The sequence below is a fragment of the Piliocolobus tephrosceles genome, chromosome 18 (genome assembly GCF_002776525.5).
Source record: "Piliocolobus tephrosceles isolate RC106 chromosome 18, ASM277652v3, whole genome shotgun sequence".
Lineage (NCBI taxonomy): Eukaryota > Metazoa > Chordata > Mammalia > Primates > Cercopithecidae > Piliocolobus > Piliocolobus tephrosceles.
The window spans coordinates 55,003,890-55,024,882 of NC_045451.1; the positions used below are offsets into that span (position 1 = coordinate 55,003,890).

Consider the following 20,993-nt stretch of genomic DNA (forward strand, 5'->3'; position numbering starts at 1 on the left):
TTAATGTGTTACCATTTTTATTCTAGCACAGGAGTGAATAAACATATTATGAAAAGATGTGTCATTTTACAAAATCATTCATTCCAGTTTCTCTCAGTATAATAAACACACCAAAGACATTTAGAATATTATATTATTTAAAAGTGACTACTCACACATAACTTGCTAGAAACATGTTCAATGCTCAAAGGAAAGTACAAATGCTCACATCCCTGCTTTAGTCAGTAGCTGCAGCTTACGCAATTAAGACTAGCATTCCTATTTTGCAAAGCTATTTAAAACCTGGCACTAACTATGTATTTACTATTGCCAGTCTGACTTCAACCTCTAAAGGTCTTCCAAAAATCTTCTCTGCCAAGAAATGACTGCCTCAGAATGAGATCCTGAATATCAGAAGGTTTACTCTAAGATTTAATTCAGCCAGACCAAAGTTGGAAATCTGAAAGGGGCTGTTGTTTGTCAGGTTAATTATGTGCTTGTCGGGTAGATCTCAGTGGGAAGAAATTTGTACTTGGGAATTTCCAAGACAACCTAAAACTGTTGTTTCTCATACTGATTTTACTATTTCTTTGCAGAGAGGTCAGCCGCCTGCAAATCTTTGGGTATTCAGTCCTTCTCAGGCTTTCTCCACGCTATGCCGGATGGCAGACCCCAGGGCTGGGGAGTGCAGATGGAGAGTCAGCCCTGCCAAGGCAGATGGCCGACCTCAGAAGCCCAGATCTATCTGTATCGATATGTTTCTGAAGGGCCAGGTTTTGTATCTCAGTACACACTGTCTGGAGCTCACAGTACTCGCTGTGCTCATAATGGCTCTCTTTGCCTAAGTGTCCTAGCAACATATCAACTAAGCAAATAGAAACAGACAGGAGCTAGTGGAGTTTATCTAAACCTGCAGGAGGGCAGAGAGGATTCACAGCCATGCAGAGGCTATCCTCAATGTCTATGGAGGCTGGTGTTTCAACATCAGCATGAATCCAGCCATAAATTATAAAATAAACTCCTCATTCTTTTATACCATTGACCACACAGAAGCTACAGTTTTATGTACCTCTACAGACCAGTTGGTTTTCACATTGGCCCAGTTAAACTTCTCTGTTCCTCCTCTTACAATGTAGTACATAAAATCCTCTCACATCCCTGTTTGCATAATTTCTTTTGAAATTATTAAAAGATAGCATTTACCTGTCTAAATGAATAGACCATTGAATCTTGCAAGAGCCAAGCTACTTGTTTAAGATCCTACTACCAATTGTTGAGGAGAACAAGTTCTGGCAGGGAGGTCTCTGATTTCTAGAGCGGCTCTCCCCTTCTCTTCAGACAGCATTCGACTATTGACAGTCCACAGCTGCTGGTCACTCCAAAGTGTGAATAGGAATTCAAGCCATAAAGCCTGCATCCTAAAATCATATGATCTTAGCTCATAACTGGGGAGAATTTTGACACGTAAATTTGGTTTTCATCAAACCAATTAGTATTTGAAAAGAGTTAGGACATGAGGATGGGGAATTCACTAAAATGGGAAGCCCTTTTCCCTTGGAAACAAAAAGAAGGGAAGAGAGGGAGGTGATGTACATATACCAAAAAACTCCCAAAGTCTCAACTTTATAATATTCATAATAGAAGTCATTGACCCTGAGGATATAAAGAATTATTGTATGCTATTAAGGACTACCTGATACAGAATATTTGTAAAGAGGAGCACCTAACAATGCACTGTTTGCTGTGTCCCAGGCACCAAGGTGAGAGCATTACAAATATTACTGTGTTATGCACTCAAAACATGGAGAGATTATTATTAAACACATCATTTTATTTAATCTTCACAGTGACCCTGGGAAGTAGGTACTTGCATTACCCCCATTTCCAGATAAACACAATTCACCTTAGATTAAATGAGGTACCACAGTGATCAAGTGGCAGAGCTACAAATCGAAGTTCTTCACCACGCTATAAAATTGTCCTTAATCACCACAGCTAATAAGCACAGAAAAGGTAAAAATATCTGGATTCATATTCCAGGTCTGACATTCATTAACTGGAACCTTGTGCATGTGAAGAAAAAGATTCTGAGCCTGCCTTCACCATCAGAAAGTGAAAGTCATTTTCATCTACTTCATACAGTTACCTGGAAAATTAAATGAACTAATATTTAAGTGTCAATAGAATGCCGAACTCATAGTAGGTACTGAATACTCACCTGATAAAAAGAAAATTTCAAGGTCTTTCAAGTATCTTATTCCAGAAACATTGTGGTTAAATAATTAGAAGTTAAAAAATTGTTTCATTCAAACAAATAATTTAATAAACAATAATTGACTAGTTAAAAGACAGTCTGCAGAAATATTTTTTTAAAATAATTTATTCCTGCAACTTTTAAAACCTAGGGACTGATTATGTATTCCAAACAAATCTCGTGTACACGCACACACATATGAAAGAAGAGGTGAGAACACAAAGCACATGTAATGAGAAGATACTCTAGACTTCATTCCATACATAGCTCACAGGCATCCCTTGGTAGGATGAGAAGTTAGTCCATCGAACTCTAAATCCATGTTCCTTTTGTTATATTATGCTGTTTCCCATAGGAAGAGATTGACTAAGAAAATCTTGCATTTAGGTGGATTTTATGTATCCATATTATCTCATGACAACCAGTGAGCAGGATTTTTTGGTGTACCAGCACCCAACACAGCAGCAATTTTGAAATTATTTTAATATATTGATAAAGGCATTTTTTTTTTTACTATTATTATCCAATTCCACATCCTACTTTTCTCAAAAATTTTGCATTAAAAAAGCTAAACATGGCAATAGTGGTGATCCCGGTTTTAGGTCTGGACTTGCAAATCAACTAGCACTATAACCTAGTCACCCTGTCTGTAAAGGAAGCATTTGAAGCATTTCAAGCTCCTTCCTCTCTGAAATGAACCGAACCGAAACCCTACCACCTTCCACTTTTTCTAGTTAACTCAGAAGTATAGAAGCACTACAGATTCTCATTATCCAAAAATATTGCCAGTTTTTTTCCATTAAAATCTAGGTGAAACAAAAGCGATATTAAGCAGTTCATGGCAGTCAGCATTTTATTATCTGGTGGTTATGCTCTTCCCCCCTTTTTTAATAAGTAGCATGTGCACAGTAATTTTCATTGTCATGATTCTATGCCTTCTTCATAGTGCGTTTTGCCAAAGAAACATCAGACATAAATGAACATTCTCAGGTATCCTAGCAACAGGATGTGATTAATAATACCTCTCAGAGCAGGGCAGATAAAATGCCTGAAAGTGAACGCAAACTCAGAATTGGCTACTGAGAAATTGGTAGTGCGGTGAGGCAAGTTTCATAAGATACCACGACAGACTTTGTTATAAAAAGATGGAAGCAAGTAGAAGAGAGAACATATTTTAGAAAGGAGACGATAGTTGAGCATGAAAATATAGTATATGTGTGTGTATATATATACACATATATAGTGTACATATAAATGTGTATAAACATACATGTGCACGCATGCGCGCGCGCACACACACACACATATAATTTCCTTTTCCTGAGAAGTGACATGAGATACTGAGTTATAATACAGATGCCCCTACTCATTATTGGTGAGACAGCATCAAATTGCCATTTATGTGCCTGTGGTTTTAAAAGATCAAAAGCAATCACTGTGATTAAGAGACTACTTCCATACTGAAGTATTGAAATGTACTGTAAATTGATATATATGTAACGTTTCCCCATGAAACAATATCCACAACCTCAAGTCTAAAATAGCTTTTAAAAATATTGAGACTCAGTTTACATAGGTAAATAGTCATGAGATACGGAACTTTAGTGTTCAATTAAATAAATTTTCTCATATAAGAAAAAAGTTTTATCTTGCAAATTCAATTTTTATGAGGTTATGGTCTATTTTTATTCATCACAAGTGGATGCCGCATCCAGGTTTAAACAGAAATAAGATGCAAACCATATTTTAATGCTTTGTTTTAAAACTAGAATCTGTGATAAAATAAAGCACAACTAGGACAGAATGTGTGTTCATTATTCTGAAAGCCTTTCTATTATCACCCTCTTTTCTAATATAATAGTTTTCTTGGTTGTCAGTTATAATATACATACCTGCTAAAAGCTCTATTCTTGGTTGTACTTTCACTACATTTTAGCAGCACTAAAATTGACTTCATGTTCTCCAGCATTTCAGAGTGAGTTGGAGTATTTGTGTTTAAGGCACAGTGCTAGACATCAGGAGAGAGAACGATGTGGGACTCTCTACTTGTCCTGAAGGAAGCCACCATCCAGTTAGTCAAACAAACACACAACTAATTGTGAACCAAAATAAGAATTAGTTCTATGGCAAAGGCATAAATGAAAGGCTACAGGAGCACAGAAGAAGGGTGCTTTATTCTTCAGGGCATGGAGAGTTTGGGGAGTTGGCCCAAAAGAAAAGACTTCACAGAGGACTGGCAGCTGAGCTGAGCTCTAAAAGTTGAATAGGGTTTTGATAGGCAGAAGCCATGTGACAGGACATTCTAAGAAGCAGAAACAGCATGAATGGGGAACTGGGGTGGGGGTGTAATTCCTGGCGTAATAGGTAACTCCTCTGTGTGATGCTTGAGGAGTGGCAGCAGAAGAAAAGTTGTGGCCAAATTGTCCAAGGTCATAAATTTTATATTAAGAAATGTAGAGTTTGCTATTTAGGAGTGATTGGATTACAAGGACAGAAAAAAACCAACAAACCAGTTAGGAGCCCATAGAAAATAGATTAACCCCAGGAACAGATAGAAAGTTCATGAACTAGGGTGATGGCAGTGACAAAGAAGATATGTCTCAAAGACCTGATAGAGAGGAATGTATCGGACTGATGGACAGATTAGATGGGAAGAAGGAGCAAAAGAAAGAAGCCTGTGGTTCTTAGGTTTTATGTTTGGTAGCCTGAGCAGACACCAAGGGTGAGCAGTTTTGTAAGGGACTATAATTATTGGCATTGGTTTTAATGGCATCTTCTTCTTCCTCCTCCTCCTCCTCCTCCTCGTCCCCACCTTCTTCTTCTTACTTTAAGTTCTAGGATACATGTGCTGAACGTGCAGGTTTGTTACATAGGTATACCTGTGCCGTGATGGTTTGCCGCACCTATCAACCCATCATCTAGGTTTTAAGTCCCGCATGCATTAGGTATGTGTCCTAATGCTCTTCCTTCCCTTTCCCCCAACCCCCAACAGGGCCCAGTTTGTGACGTTCCCCTTCCTGTGTCTGTGTGTTCTCATTGTTCAACTCCCACTTGTGAGTGAGAATATGCGGTGTATGCTTTTCTGTTCCTGTGTTAATTTGCTGAGGATGACGGTTTCTAGTTTCATCCATGTCCCTGCGAAGGACATGAACTCATCTTTTTTATGGCTGCATAGTATTCCATGATGTATATGTGCCACATTAAGCTCATCATCACTGGTCATTAGAGAAATTGGGACTGTAATTATTTAAGTTAAGGACATGTGTTGAAGTGCAGTGGAGGACACAGGTAGAGATCTCCAGGAGGCTTTAAAAGCTAAGTAGATTGTGGAGCTAGAGATGTAGTGTCACAATCGTCTCTTTTGGGGAAAGTGAGCATTGAGAGAATGAGAGATAAGATCACCCATTCAGACTGAGATAAAGATACTAAAGAAGGAAGCCTAGAGAGTCATCTGCATCTAAACAATTCAATCTCTGTGTCCATTGATCAATATAATACTGTCCTACTATGTAATTTTTATTTTTCTAATTTGATGTTTAGTGTGTACGTGTGTGTGTGTATATATATATATACACACACACCTGTATATACACGTATACATATATATAACTAAGAAATCGAAGTAGATTCCTGTAACAGGACTAATTCATGATAAACTAATAGGTAGCATTTATATAGCACTCCACAGTTTACAAAGCCCTTTCATATAACATAGGGGCTGAGAATTGTTTGAGGTCTTCATAAAAACATTTGAGGTATTCATAAAAAAGTTGCACCTTTCAGCCTCCCTTCTGAAACATGAGATGCCAATATTTCATGATAATTTTGTCCATTTCTTGCTAGCTTTACCATATGGAATTGTTTAATCCTCACAGCATTCCAGAGAAGCAGGCCCTCATCCCCACTTTACAAATGAGAAAATCAGGGAGACTGATTGATATGCCTGCAATTGGCATTACTGTAGGTATAGTCTATTAAATGATGAATTATGACAGACTTTTGTAATATACACATAACGCTTATCGCAGCATTTAACAGCCAAAAACAAACTTATCAGCTCACATGGTTTCTGTGGGGGACTCTGGAATAGCCAACTGGATGGTTCTGGTGTTGGTTTTCTCAAAATTACAGTCAAGATGTTGGCCAGAGCTGCTGTCAGCTGAAGGCTTGACTAGGGCTGGTAAATGGATTGCTCATATGCCTGGCGAGTTGATGGGGGCTGCTGGCAGGCCTTTGTTCCTCATTGGCTGTTGACAGGAGGCCTCCGTTCCATGCCACATGGACCTCTCCATAGGGCTGCTTGAGTGTCCTCACAACATATTATCTGGCTTCACCCAGAGGGAGTGATCCAAAAGAAAGGAAGATTGAAGCCATAGTTTTTTGTCTTTGTTTTTCAAGATGGGGTCCTGCTTTGTTGTTCAGGTAGAGTGCTGTGTTGCCGTCATAGTTCCTGGTAACCTCAAACTCCTTGGCTCAAATGATCCTCCTGCCTCAGCCTCCCAACTAATTAGGGAGGCGACAGATGTGTGCCACCAGGCCTGGCTAATCTTTTAAAAAACATTTGGAGATGGTGGTCTCATTATGTTGCACAGGCTGGTCTCAAACTGCTGGTCTCAAGTGATCCTCCTGCCTCAGCCTCCCAAAGCACAGAGATTACAAGCGTGAACCACCACACCCAAACTGGAAGCCACAATTTTCTTAAGGATCAACCTCAAAATCACACTCTATTATTCCCGCAAAATGCTTGATTACACAGTCAGTCTAAATCAGTGTGATTACACAGGATATGAATACCAGAAGAAGAGAAGATGGGAATCACTTGGGACACCTTAATCACTACACCATATTATTTATCTCAAATACATACACTTCCAACTTTCAGAATTGGTAACTCATTCTAATATAGGTTAAAGACACTTCAAAAAGATGTTTTTCTTTACATAATTTACAATTCAAGCCTTGAATACCATTTTTTAAAGTTTATGAAAATGTCTGAGGCCTCTAGTATTCATAAGTGAATAATCAAACAGTAAGCAGTGGCTTGCCCAGTGGAAAACTTAAATGAGGAGGTGCCGTGTCACACTTGGTAATGAATGAGGCCTTTAAATGGATTATTCATGTTATTTATCTGTTGGAATCATTGAAATAAATTGCATCAAACAAGTCCTCTGGAAATCACCGAAATAAATATAACGTGCCATTAATCAAGGTGCCAGTTAAATGAATTGTACACTTTTCGCAGCGACACAAGGGAAGATTGTACATTTTCCACCTTATATTTTAGGATTTTAAAAGACTTGAAGGGCTGTTAGAAAAGCTTGGATACAGTTTACATGCAGCTTCAACGTGTGGCCTAACTTCTCAGTAACTAGCTCCAGCTAAAGAATGTTGATAGATGACAAAAAAGTGGCAGCTGGAAGGATGGCCCTCACTTATCCCAAACCATGGCCCTCACCTCCACCGTGGTGTTCATCGCCCAGGTGCACAGTTTCTTACCTTAGTCTACAAGCATGCTTACGTTTTCCATAGCTTAGCAAAAACCTTGAGTTGGCTTCTGTTCAGTCTTTCGCTCCATTTCACTTACTCAACTCATTTGGAGACTGACAAATTTGATAAACAAGAAGCCATGTCCTCAGCTCCACTTCCTCACCACTCACTTACTTCCCAGACCCTGGCAGTCTCTCTTGTGTTCTCTGCCCACTCTCTGCTAAAACTACTCTCACAGTCTAGCAACAATCATGTGAACTCTGCAAGCGGTAGCAACACGTTATTGAAAACTCCCATACTTCTAAAACTTGATTTGTGGTGCAGGAGCCTGCACTTTGTTGAGCTCTCTGGATCTCGGCTGCTTCGGACTTCCCATGGGCCCATATCACAAAACAAAAGCAGCCGTCATGTTATCTTAGTTATTGTCCTCCGCCCACTCCTCTGTGCTGTCTGCCTTTATGCCCCATTCACTCCGTCAGCTTCAGCCATCTTACGATGAACACTTCTTGCATCTGTAATTTCAACTCAGATTTTTTGAATTTATTGAGACTTGCTTTGTGACTGAGTACGTGGTCAATCTTAGAGAATGTTCTGTGCACACATGAGAAGAATGTGTATTCTGTGGTTGCTGGATGGAATATTCAGTAGATGTCTGTTAGGTCCATTTGGTCAAAAGTTCATTTAAGTCCACAGTTGCTTTGTTAGTTTTCTGCCTCCATAATTTGTCTGATGCTGTCAGTGCCTGTTGGAGTCCCCCCACCATTACTGTGTGGCTGTATCTCTTTTCTTAGATCTAGTAGTATTTGTTTTATAAGCCTGGATGCTCCAATGTCAGAGGCATATATATTAGGATAGTTAAATTTTCTGACCTCTTACAAGCTCCTTGTCCCCATAGTACTTCAAAGTCAGTCAGTCTAACACTGAACTTGTTATTCCCAGCCCCATCGCATTCTATAATACCATTTCCCCAACTTGCGTCTCTGTGCCCAAAGTCACCTAGCTAACCATTCATCTTGACTTCTCCTCCTTCCTGGCAACTCACATTTTATAAATCGCTGGGCCCTATTATTTCAGCCTCCCCACTGTCTCTTGCATCCACTACTTCCCTCCCCTCCATTCCCACTGCCATGACTCAGTCCCCACATTCATTACCTTGTGCCTAACCTCTAGGATAGTCCTCCTCCTATGCACCGCTGTAAGCGTGCAAGGTCTTCTTGCGCAAATACCCTGTCCATTTAGCCCATACTGTTTTCTTAGCCAAGAGTCAGTCATTTCTCTGTTTCAAATTTCTCAAATCCCATTTGTATCTCAAGGTCAAAATCAAATACCACTTTCTCCATAACTTCATGAGCACCCCCTCCTTTCTTAAAATAACTGCTTCATCATCTCATATCTTGAAACATTCTATATCGTTTGAGGCACATCTCACTTCATGTTGTATTGTCTGTCCTTTCTGTTTTTTCAAGTGGGTTGTAAGAAGGCATAGTCTTATTTAGCTGTTTTCCCCATAGTGCTTTCTATGGGGATTTGCCCTTTGTAGGTTTATTGTTGAGTAAATGACCCTTACTAACAAGATTTTTAAAATCCAACAGCACATTTAATGCATAGTTATTTATTTTTTACTTTTATAAATTGGTTTGCAAGCAGTTCTCATGCCTGTCAGCTGAGCCCAGTCATCTCCAGGAGCACATTGGACATGGCTGAAGTAGTGGTTGTGTTTAGAAATTGCTGTAAACTGGGCTTTCATCTTATTTTCATCATATTCTCATGATTCCATGCTGTAACTTATCTGCCACTTCTCATTTCAGGGAGCCTGGAGAAGAGAAGAGAACAAAAAGTAACTTCAGGTAAGATTTTTTCTAATGGGCTCCAGCTTTATTTCCTGATTTTATTTCCACCTTTAAAATGTTTTTAATTTATTATTCAAAAATTCACACTAAAATTCATAGTTTATGGTTTTTGAACTGGTCGATATTAATTTAATTAAAATAAATTCATAAATTTAGCTTTTTCACTTTCACATCAGTTATGCCCTTTTCATTCAATCATTACATTCAAAAGAAAATGAGATGTAATGTTTAATGTTTTCATGATTATCTATTTAAAGGTAAGTCTTGCAACCAACAGTATTAAAATACAGATGTTGTGATGTGATAGTTGATAGTTGACAACCAGTTTACTTTCCCAAGTGACTGTTTATGTAGTGGATGTTTTTCAGGACAATATTAACTGAGAAGCATCTTTATATTTTGGAGGAATTTTAAGAATGGCTTCACTTCTAAATTCATATGGATTCAGAAGTGAATCACGCTTTGGCAGAGTGCCATTGCACATAGTAGGGGTCAATATTTGCTAACTAATATGAAATTAAGTTTTTACATTTTCATATTTCCATTACTTGCCTTTTAGCTTAAAGTTGTGAGGTAAGATAGATTTTCATTTACCAAGTCAATCTTTGCGTAGGAGCAGTGTTGCAGCCCACAGTGCCCAGAAATTGCCAACAGTCATAGAGAATGCTAATTTGGCATGTGTACCTATGCCCGCCATCCTTCCCAAGTTTCCACCAACCATTACTCCTGTGATAAGTGAGAGCTACCAATCACTCCCATCCGGTAGCTTCTTTTAGCTCCATTTCTTGTCTGGTAATAAGATATTGTGTGTGTTTCCAAAAAGTCAGTGTAGTCAATAGAAGACAAAGATCCATCTTAATCTAAAAGTGTATAAGCAGCATAAGCTCCTGTCTCTTCTCTCCTTTCTAACCTTAGCGTTCATTTCAGATAAGTGGGTAACTTAATACCTGCATCAATTTCCTGTTAAATATTATTGTTTGCATTCTCTAGGAATCTTTTAAAGCCTGATCATGAACACACACACACAAGCACACACACACACACAATTATGAAGGCAAGAAAGTGTCTGATTCCCTCACAGGTATGATTACCTTCATTATTGTTCCTTACGGGAGAAATTATTTGTACAGCTTCTAAAATGCTATTTCCATAATGCTGTAAGTCCTGCCTTCTTAGTTAAAGAAAACGCACAGTTCGGAAGAAAGCTAAGTTGGCCAAAGTGTTAAGTCTGATGCCTCATTAGGTTCCTTCCATAGTCATGGCTTCTAAAACTCTGTGTGATCAAGGTGACGCCAAGGTTAGAGACAGAGGCAGGACAAGGACTCAGGCGTCTTCACTCCCTGTCCTTTCCTGCACCCCCACCATGCTAACCTTTCTTTTCAAAACAAAGTGCTAGTCATTGTAATGCTTTGTTCAGTTACTTGCTTAATAAAACTTTTCAACAAATGGAAAATCTTTAAGGCAACAGCATCTTTGATAGGGAACACAGGTCACTAGAGTTATGAGAAAACCCCCTTTACTAGTGGAATTTTTATAAATTTGCCCTATCTGATTTATAGCTTGTCAATTGCCTGATTTCTATGAGAGGGTGAGGTTAAGGAGAACTAATGGATAGAGTCCATATTCTAGGGGAATGTTAGGGGGCTCCTAATCATTTCAAAGGACAACAAATCATGCCCTCAGGAAATCTAAATTTGTAACAATAGTCTGAGTTTTTAAGATTGGAACATACTGTTTGCTCCTATAGTCATAAATACTACAATCAGTCTGTGGTGCTGGCCTGAATGTAGACTTCTTTAGATGAAGTATGTGGCTAAGATACCGAAAACATCATGGACGCTCCTATTTCTGACTTCCTGCTTGAATCTTTTTACATCTTTGTTCATTTTCCTCAGATTCTATGACCTGCCTCCTCAGTTACTATATACCCCGCACCCTCTTGTTTACAGCTGAGTGTATCTCCCAGCTAAGAAAGACAAATATTAGGTTCTGGACCCTTTCAATCTACCCTATCCTATTGGACTAAATGTATAATAATTGAAACAAAAAAAAATTAGAGAATATTTTAGACAGAATATTCCTATTAAAACCAGGACCTACCAAGACTCTCATTTTTTGGTTGGTTAAGGTTAATTCTTTGTTTAAAGAGTCTTGCACTAAGATGAAAGTTACACAGAAGCAACTTTTTGTTCAGGGTAAGAAATAACTTCATAGTAAGGAAACGTCTCTGGCACTGGAAAGAATGAGATTATGTTTGTAAACAAGTGTAGGGGTTGGGCACCTCCTAAAAGAATGATGACAAGAGATTCATAAAGATTTTGGTTAAATCATTGCTAAAGTTTTTTCTAATGTGTCTATGATTCTATTGCCATTTTCACTTAATTGAAATGACTCTACTATGTATAATGGTCGTCAAGAAAACTTAAGTAGCTTTCATTTCATTACATAACTGAGTGAATCATGTTCCAAAGATTACACTAATTTAGTTTGGACTGAGTTTCTCAGTAAAGCATCTAGCTGATGGTGTTAAGACTGTGGAATTAAACTGTCCTGTAGTCTATTTAGTGACTTCTATTTAGAGTCCATCTACACTGATTGCAATCCTGGCTATTGATTCATGTGTAGGGCTATTTTTCATAAGCCAGAAATAACTCACAAGAGAATATGTATAACTTGGTATCATTCATTGTCATTTTTGAAAACCCATTCAAATTATATGCCCCTTGACATTAAACTTGGAAGTCTATGTCATATTCATACAATATGGTTAGAAACATCAAAACTAAATTTGGCGATTTGGCTTGGTAAAGAATATTATAAAATATATGGTGGTATAATGATAAATGGACAAATATGAGGAGGCAAATACCTGATGTCATCAATTTTCTATTTTCCTTTGATTCTCTTTACCACGAAAATTTTTTAAAAGATCAGCTATTTCATAGATTTTACGTAAAAACTTCATTGTTTGAAGTACCTTTATCTCATCAGAAGACAGACCTCTTTGTGGGCCATGGAATTCTCAATATTAGAAAGCAACACAGCATAAAATTCAAAGAGGAATTCTTGTGAAGAAAAGGGGATTATAAATTATTGTTAGGATGCTTACTAACATAAACTATGGGAATACCATCTGTTAAATCTATATTCCAACATTTCCAAGAAGAAGAACCCTTTCAAATTCAGTTAAGTATAATGGAAAGAAATGCCCTAGTGGACCAGAGAATGGAGAAATCGATTGCGTACTTTTCGCTTATGACATTAGAGCATCCCTAAAGTTAGAAATGGTTTTTTCCTTTGCATAATTTGCAAAAAGCTACCCATAGAGAGGAACAATGTGGTTGGGTTTTTTTTTTTTTTTTTTTTTTTTGTCAACTCAAAAAATGAAATTCGTTATTGGAAATTTAGCAAATGTAGAACATCTGCTTTGCAAGCTCAGTCCCTTGCCGCTTACTTTTTGAGTGTGTTGCTTCTTGGAAATGTTCTACAACAACAATGGTACCTCCATTTTAAAACTTTTTAACATACATTTAACATGCAGTCACTCAGGAAAAAAAATAAGTAGATACTGAATAAAATCTTCCATCTGTGCATGAATAACATGTTCACTTTATTATATGTCACATTTATTGAATACAAATATTTAGCACATTAAGCATGATTTTTCTCTAGGCTATTTCTATTTTTATAGTGTTTTTGCCATAGTTCCTATACACTATCCAAAAAAAAAAAACTTAAAAATCAAGAATGAGAAAGACCTATTTTGTCATAATTTTAATTATTGGTGACAAACATTAAACATATGAAGTTAGCGGGTAGAAGACATTGTGACAAATACATTTAAGCAAACTATTATCCTTGAAAAGCCCATCATTTTGGACACCGGTATTTTGCAATATCTACACGTTTCATTCTCACTTTGAGAATCATTATTCCAGTTAGAATCAAATAATGCTTTGATTTAAAATGCTTACCATCCTAACTTGTTCACAGCTATAAAAACTGTTTTCTTGACAGCACCTCAGGCACCACAAAAGGGGCAGAGAAGGAATCTGAGGTATTTTTAAGTTGATACTTTCAATTTGATAAATATTTTAATGGTCCAGGAGTTGTGCTTAACATCAGAGATGCAAAGGTGAATAAGATGTGGGATAAATATCCTTAATTCACTCACTTTCAGTTCAGGGAGAAAAGCAAGTACACATGATTACAACACGGTGCCTTTTAAAGAATGATGTACAAGGTATCCTGAGGAATTCAGGGAGGGCTTCCTGGAAGAGGTAAGAATTGAGTCAATCCTTGAAGAAAGAATTAGAGTAGTTTACCAGGTTAAAAAAAGGGAAAAGAGCTTGCTGTCCAAAGGAGTATGTTCATGCAAACTAAACAAATCTGAAACACCTAATAGTTAATGAAAGAGACATTGCCAGAGAGATGAAGGTAGTTGGAAAAGGCATGGCCTATTGAGGGAAAGCTTAGTGATTTAATAAGACTGGAGCAGAGTCATAAACAAGAAGTGGGAGATATGGCCAAAATGTAGGCACACGCCAGAATCAACAAGGACCATCTATGCCATTCCATGGAGTTTGGGCTTTATGCAGTAAGTGCTGAAAGCTAATAAAGTACAAGGAATTACAGAATCCATCTGCATTTTCTAAAAATCTCTCCAGAAAAGAGATTTCTAAAAATCTCAGTGGAAGTATGGATTGGAAGAGAAATTGGCAGGAGGCAAGGAAATCAGGGAGGATATCATTTTAATTACCCAAGAATAACAGGATGAAGGTCCGAGGTGTCTTTATTAAGACAGTAACACTAGAGAGGAAGCCGAGGAAATGGAATCCAGATACATTTACAAGATCAAATTGACCTGGTTGGATATGGAAGGTACGGGAGGACAACTCCTAGGTTTCCCGCCTTAGAGAAGAGATGTATACTGCAACCTGTGTAGGGAATACAGGGAGAGAGACAAGTTTGGTAGATAAAATAATAAATTCAGTCATATCTATGTTGATTATAATGTGGCATGTGTGATATGGGGGCAGAATTGTGTCAAGAATGTCCAGTAAGCAGTAAGTTATGGACAGTAGAGCCTAGAACTTCAGAGAGATGCAGATTTGCCTTTTAAGTAGTTGGTTCCTGGATAAGAGTTGAAGCCCTTGCTATGAATGAGCTCCAAGGAGAGTCAGGAGTGAGAAAAGACACAAGGCAAGGCTGAATCCTTAGAACATCCCCAACATTAACAAAGAACACAGTAAGATAAATCAGAGACCAAGAGCCTACAAAAGAGAAATCAAAGCTGTCCTGTGAGAATCAACAGCATTCTCTGTCTCTGAATCCAAGAAAGAGAGAAAGTTAAAAGGAGGGACTGGTCAAACCTGTCCAGTGCCACGGAGTGAGTAAGTAAAATAAGCACTGAAAACATCTATTAGAGTTACGGGGAGATACCTACTCATCACCACAGAGAAATTATGCTGGAGGAATTCTGTAAGTGAAAACCAAGTGACAACGTGTTGAGGAGCGAGTATAAGACAAACGCAGACATGTTCTTTCAAAGAGTATGTGAAGGGAAGGAGAGTGAGAAGAAAGAAGATACAAAAGAGAGGAGGGGGAGACAGAGGGGAGAGAGAGAGGAGAGTTTAATCCTTAAGCCATTAAGTTGGGGAATTGATGTTTATTGAACCTGCTATTTTCAGGCTCTGTGCCCAGTATCTTCTACTTGAGCCTTTAAATGAACATGTAAAGTTTTTATGGTCAACATTTTAACAATTGGAAAGCTGAGATTGGGAAGAGTTAAATTACTTGCTTTAGGCCCCATTTATTAACTGGTGGAACCAGAAATAAAACCTAGGCCGTGGCTTGCTAGAGCCAGCTTATAATATCTGGAAAGCTGTCTGGAGAGACCTGATTGTGCTCCTCTCTTCCCGGCTCTGCATTCAGTGAGGTCATGCAGGTGGCTTAAAACTGGCCATGGTGGGATTATTTAGTTCATTCCGGTTGTTTTTTTTTTTTTTTTTTTTTTTTTTGAGACGGAGTCTTGCTCTGTCGCCCAGGCTGGAGTGCAGTGGCTGGATCTCAGCTCGCTGCAACCTCCGCCTCCCGGGTTCACGCCATTCTCCTGCCTCAGCCTCCCAAGTAGCTGGGACCACAGGCGCCGGCCACCTCGCCTGGCTAATTTTTTCTATTTTTAGTAGAGACTGGGTTTCACCGTGTTAGCCAGGATGGTCTCGATCTCCTGACCTCGTGATCCGCCCGTCTCGGCCTCCCAAAGTGCTGGGATTACAGGCTTGAGCCACCACGCCCGGCCTAGTTCATTCAGTTTTAAACACTGACCAGTGTGTCCCTGGATCTAGGTCTGTATGATAGCAAAGCCTGCCCATTTCCCACTGCCCTGCTATGTGACTTGGTCAAGTTCACTTGTGTTAGCTAGAAGATGGCAGAGTTGAGACTTGAACCCAGACCTGTGATCCACATCTGGCCTAACAGAGACCCCAAGGGATTGCTGAAAAAAGAAGCAAAATATTTTTTCCTAAGATCTTATGCCCAGTGGCCCAGGTTGGTATAAACAAAGTCTCATAGTTTTCCATCCTGTCGTTCAGAACTACCGCTTTTCTGCCTCAGCCTCCCAGGCAATCCATCTCCAGCATGTTTGCTTTTTTAAGCAGCTTTCCTGAAGACCTGGCTCTCTGAACGATGTTAATGAATTCTACTTTTAAAAGCAACCAATTTTCTCTGGGTTTATGGTTTCAGAACAATATTTATTGTTAAATGAAATAAAGTCTCTTAGCTGCATTTTCCCATCCACAAAATGGAAGACTTACACTTGGGCTGTTCATTAAAAGAAGTCCTACGGACTTTATCTTTAAACAAATTTCACTTTCCAGCCAGTCGAATTTATGATAGAGATTAAATAACAACACAGCTGTGCTACATTATTTTTAAAACACCTTAAATTTTACTGTATAACACTGCGTTTAAAGGAGGGTGTGTATGCAAACTAGACAAATCTGAAATGATAAGTAGCTAATGAAGGAGAAATTGCCATGTCACACCACATAGTCAAAGTACAGATATGAACACATCTACCTGAACTTCTCTCCACATATTTGATGTTTAATTTGGATTGGTCTTCTATTACACCGAACAGGATTTATTTGCACACAGTTGAGACTTGAAATATGCCTTCTTTAGGTGGCAGGGGAGAAATATTATCTTCAGCTGCATCACAATAAATTTCACAGGGTACCTCCTTGTGTAACTGAAAAAGAGAAACTTTTATCTGTGTTGATTCTTTTACAAACAACATGTATGTTTTTCTTTCACCCAGAAGAGGAAATAGAGAATAATTTCATAATTTGTGTTAGCCAAAGATTACTTTAGGCTTTCATCTTCAATTAAATATAGTATTACAAAAACAAGTCACAAAGAATTCCCAATTGAAATAGAAAGTAACTCAAATAAAAATGAACACTCAAGAGCTAGATGATAAATCTCATCAAGGCAGCATGAGACGAAGCAGGTCTCGACAAAACTGGGCTCATGCTATTAGGCTCATATGTATGTGTTGAATGATCAACTAATTTATCATGGAAGTTGTATCAAAGGGCAACCTAGGTGTGTGGATCTCTGTATCAGTCAATATAATAATGACAGTAACTACACTCTTATGTGACATGACCTGTAATTGAGCATTCTAGGTAAATGCATATTTTGACTAGCTGAAAGTGTCATTTATATAAACAAAGGATTACAAATGCACACAGAAATAGAATATCAGAGATCCTCAGCCTGGCTTGTGAAAGTAGTGTTAAGTCATACCTGATTTTCCCACAGGGAAAAAAAATGAGGTGGTTATTTCTAGCCAGGAAACAGATGCCTAACTTGTTCTTTTAAATAGAAATGAGCACAAACATTTTAATCAACTGTAAATGATATACTTGTATACTGTGCAACTTAAAACCTTCTAAAGTGAATGTATGTCACTTGAGTCATGCAGTACAGAAATCAATCATATACATTGTCCCATTATTTAACTGAAAATCCCCAGATAAGAGCATTTGTAGGACAACAGAGAAGCCATGAAATTCTAAGGAAACATGAAATGCCTCAGGTCCACTCATGCTAGAAGTGAGGTTATGACTTGAGTGGCAGTTGGAGGAATTCCAAGAAAGGCTAAGCCTTAGTGGGAAAACAGAGAGACCCACAAAGGGAGGTACCTGTTGTGGGGGACACCAAAACCAGGAGTCCCTTTCAGAAGCAGCTGAGTGATCTGATTAATTAATTCACACTGAGGGGTTATAGATGACCATGAAATACTACATTATTGAGTGTAGCTAGCATATTTAAATTTTCTTAGATGTGATCCAGTGTCTTGGCTTCCATTTGGACCATTTAAAGGGTGGGATGATCCTGACCATGCCCCATGCCTTTCTTTAACATCTTTCCATTGTTTGAGTCCCTGGCAAATGTCCGTCTACCCTAGCTTACCTTCATTTCTTTACACATCTTTACTATGGCCTAGTTATTAGTATGACTATAAGTCTCTAATACATTTCACACTGCATAGAAACAATCTGTACTTCTCAGTCAGATATAGTCCTTTACTCCTCCAAAAAGTCCCTGAAATGCAATTTTACCAAGCCTTCTCTCAAAACGAATAGTTCTCTGTTTCACTGATATCCAGAGACAAACAGAACACTACATTCAAAACCTGATTTTATTTAATGCACTTTTATCTTATTTTCTCTGGCCATTTTTCTCACCTAATCTGCTAGCTTTCTTGCCGTTTAAAAATGTTCATCCCAGGACATATAGATAAGCAAATATGAACCACATTAAATTTAATATTTTCCATTGACCTTCATGGTAACTTGAAATGGACTATATCTTTCTGCAGCAATAGGAGCAATATAGTTATATGACTTTTAAAAATTATGTATTTATTTTTTTAATTATAAAATACACATAAGACTTACCATTTTAATCATGTTTATGTGTTAATAACGTTCAGTGGCATTAAGTACATTCAGTACATTAAGTACATTAAGCACATTGTTGTGCAACTGTCACCACCACCCATTCACAGAAATCTTTTCAGCTTGCACAACTGAAACTCTGTATTCCTTAAACAGTAACTCCCCATTCTGGCATCCCTCTGTCCCTTGCAAGCACGATTTCACTGTCTGTCTCCATAAATTTGACTACTCTGAGGCCGGGCACGGTGGTTCACGCCTGTAATCCCAGCACTTTTGGAGGCTGACGCGGGCGCATCATGAGGTCAGGAGATGGAGACCATTCTGGCTACCATGGTAAAACCCCGTCTCTACTAAAAATACAAAAAAATTAACCAGGCGTGTGGTGGGCCCCTGTAATCCCAGCTGCTCGGGAGGCTGAGGAGGGAGAATGGCGTGAACTCAGGAGGCGGAGCTTGCAGTGAGTCCAAATCGCGCCGCCGCACTCCAGCCTAGGCGACCGAGCGAGACTCCGTCTCAAAAAAAAAAAAAAAAAATTGACTACTCTGGGTACTTTATATAAGTAGAGTCATATAATATTTCTGTTTTTGTGGCTAGTTAATTTCATAACGTCAAATTTCATCCATGTTATAGTATGTGCCAGAATTTCCCTCCTTTTTAAGGCTGATTCCATTGTCTGTATATATTGCATTTTATTTATCCATTCATCCAACAATGGGCCCTTGGGTTACTTCCACCTCTTGGCTATTTTGAATTATGCTGCTGTGAACATGGGTGTACAAATATATCTCTTCAGACCCTGCTTTCCATTTTTTTGGTATATACCCCAGAAATAGAATTGCTGAATCATATGGTACCTTACAAGGTTTTAACTTAGGCAGAAAGAACAAGTAAATTTGTAAGACTCTCCAGATTTCATAATTATTTACTTGTTGGTGTGTTTTTCGTTGTTGCTGTTGTTTTTTACTCTCTTGCTTTCTTCTAGATCAGTAGTATCCAATAAAAATGCAATGTAAGCCATATATATAAATTACATTTTGAGTAGCTGCATTTCAAAAAGTAAAATGTAATAGGAGAAATTAATTTAATGATACATTATTTAAGCCAGGATATTGAAAGTATTATTGCAGCATGCTATCAATAGAAGAAATTATTCATTCGATGCTAGAAATGATAGATATGCTGAACATGTGTATTAAAATAGAAAATAGTAGATTACATGATGCAATCACTGAAGAGAAAGGTAGTCTATGAAAACAATAAAGTTACGGTTAATGAAAAACACTTTACTTCAGATTTTAAAGTAACATTTTAATTAATTAAAATAAAATTTCAATTTCTGAGCTGTTCTAGTCACATAGCAAGTTCTCAACAGCCATGTGTGGCCAGCAGCTACCATAGTGGACACTGCAGAGCTGAACTCCTCACTGGAAGTTCTTTTTATTTTTTGAGACTGAGTCTAGCTTTATTGCCCAGACTGCAGCGCGATCTTGGCTCACTGCAACCTCCGACTCCCGGGTTAAGATGGCTCACTGCAACCTCCGACTCCCGGGTTCAAGCGATTCTCCTGCTTCAGCCTCCCAAGCAGCTGGGATTACAGGTGCACGCCACCACACCCAGCTTATTTTTGTATTTTTAGTGGAGACAGGGTTTCACCATGTTGGCCAGGCTGGTCTCAAACTCCTGACTTCAAGTCATACGCCCACCTCAGCCTCCCAAAGTGCTGGGATTACAGGCGTGAGCCACCACTCCTGGACAGAAAGTTATCTTCTTTATTTAACCCAGTGCAAATGTACAAAATATTTTTTAAAGTAAGATATGAATTCATTTTTAAAATTTAATTTACTTTTCTAGTGCTTATCTAAAACACAAGAATAAATAATTCTTGTCATTTTAATATGAAAGAATAAAAAGAGAGATAATCAATTTTTTAAATATAATCCCATAGCAGAAGTCTTTAAATAACAGCTTCCCAACATATGTGTGTTAGGTCCTGGTTTCACATTAAAGTACCAGTAATGCCCTATTCTTGGAGTCCTAATTATAGTTGTACTGTTTGAATTTCAGTGAACTTTTCAAGAAGCATTTAGTATATATACTTGGCAGCAATGCTTTCTTATCTGAATGGCTTGAGAATTGGCAGTAGTCAAAGACCTTGAGAGCTTGTAAAAATTAAAGGAAAAAAAAAACTTAATTAAATGACCTGAAAGATGGACTTAATCATCTCTTGTTTTTAAGTAACATATTATTATTATTGTTAGTGGCAAAAATAAGCCAACAGGTGCCTCCGATCAGCTTACATTGTTTGTCTTTTTTGTTTTGTTTCGTTTTTGAGACAGGGTCTCACGCTGCACTCAGTTGCTCAGGAGGCTGGAATCCAGTGGCACAGTCACAGCTCACTGCAGCTTAGATGTCTTGGGCTCAAGTAATCCTCTTGCCTCAGCCTCCTGAGTAGCA

General features: G+C 38.2%; 1 protein-coding gene and 1 long non-coding RNA gene across 2 annotated transcripts in view; one reads left to right on the forward strand and one right to left on the reverse strand.

Moving 5' to 3' along the window:
• The window catches only part of LOC111539752, a 341,617-nt gene that overhangs the window by 128,288 nt on the left and 192,336 nt on the right, over window positions 1-20,993 (reverse strand). The window lies entirely within an intron of this gene.
• The window catches only part of CHST9 (carbohydrate sulfotransferase 9), a 279,908-nt gene that overhangs the window by 122,592 nt on the left and 136,323 nt on the right, over window positions 1-20,993 (forward strand). The window contains exon 3 of the mRNA XM_023207750.2: window positions 9,529-9,567. Coding sequence (XP_023063518.1) covers window positions 9,529-9,567 — 39 coding nt within the window. The remainder of the gene's footprint in view (window positions 1-9,528; window positions 9,568-20,993) is intronic.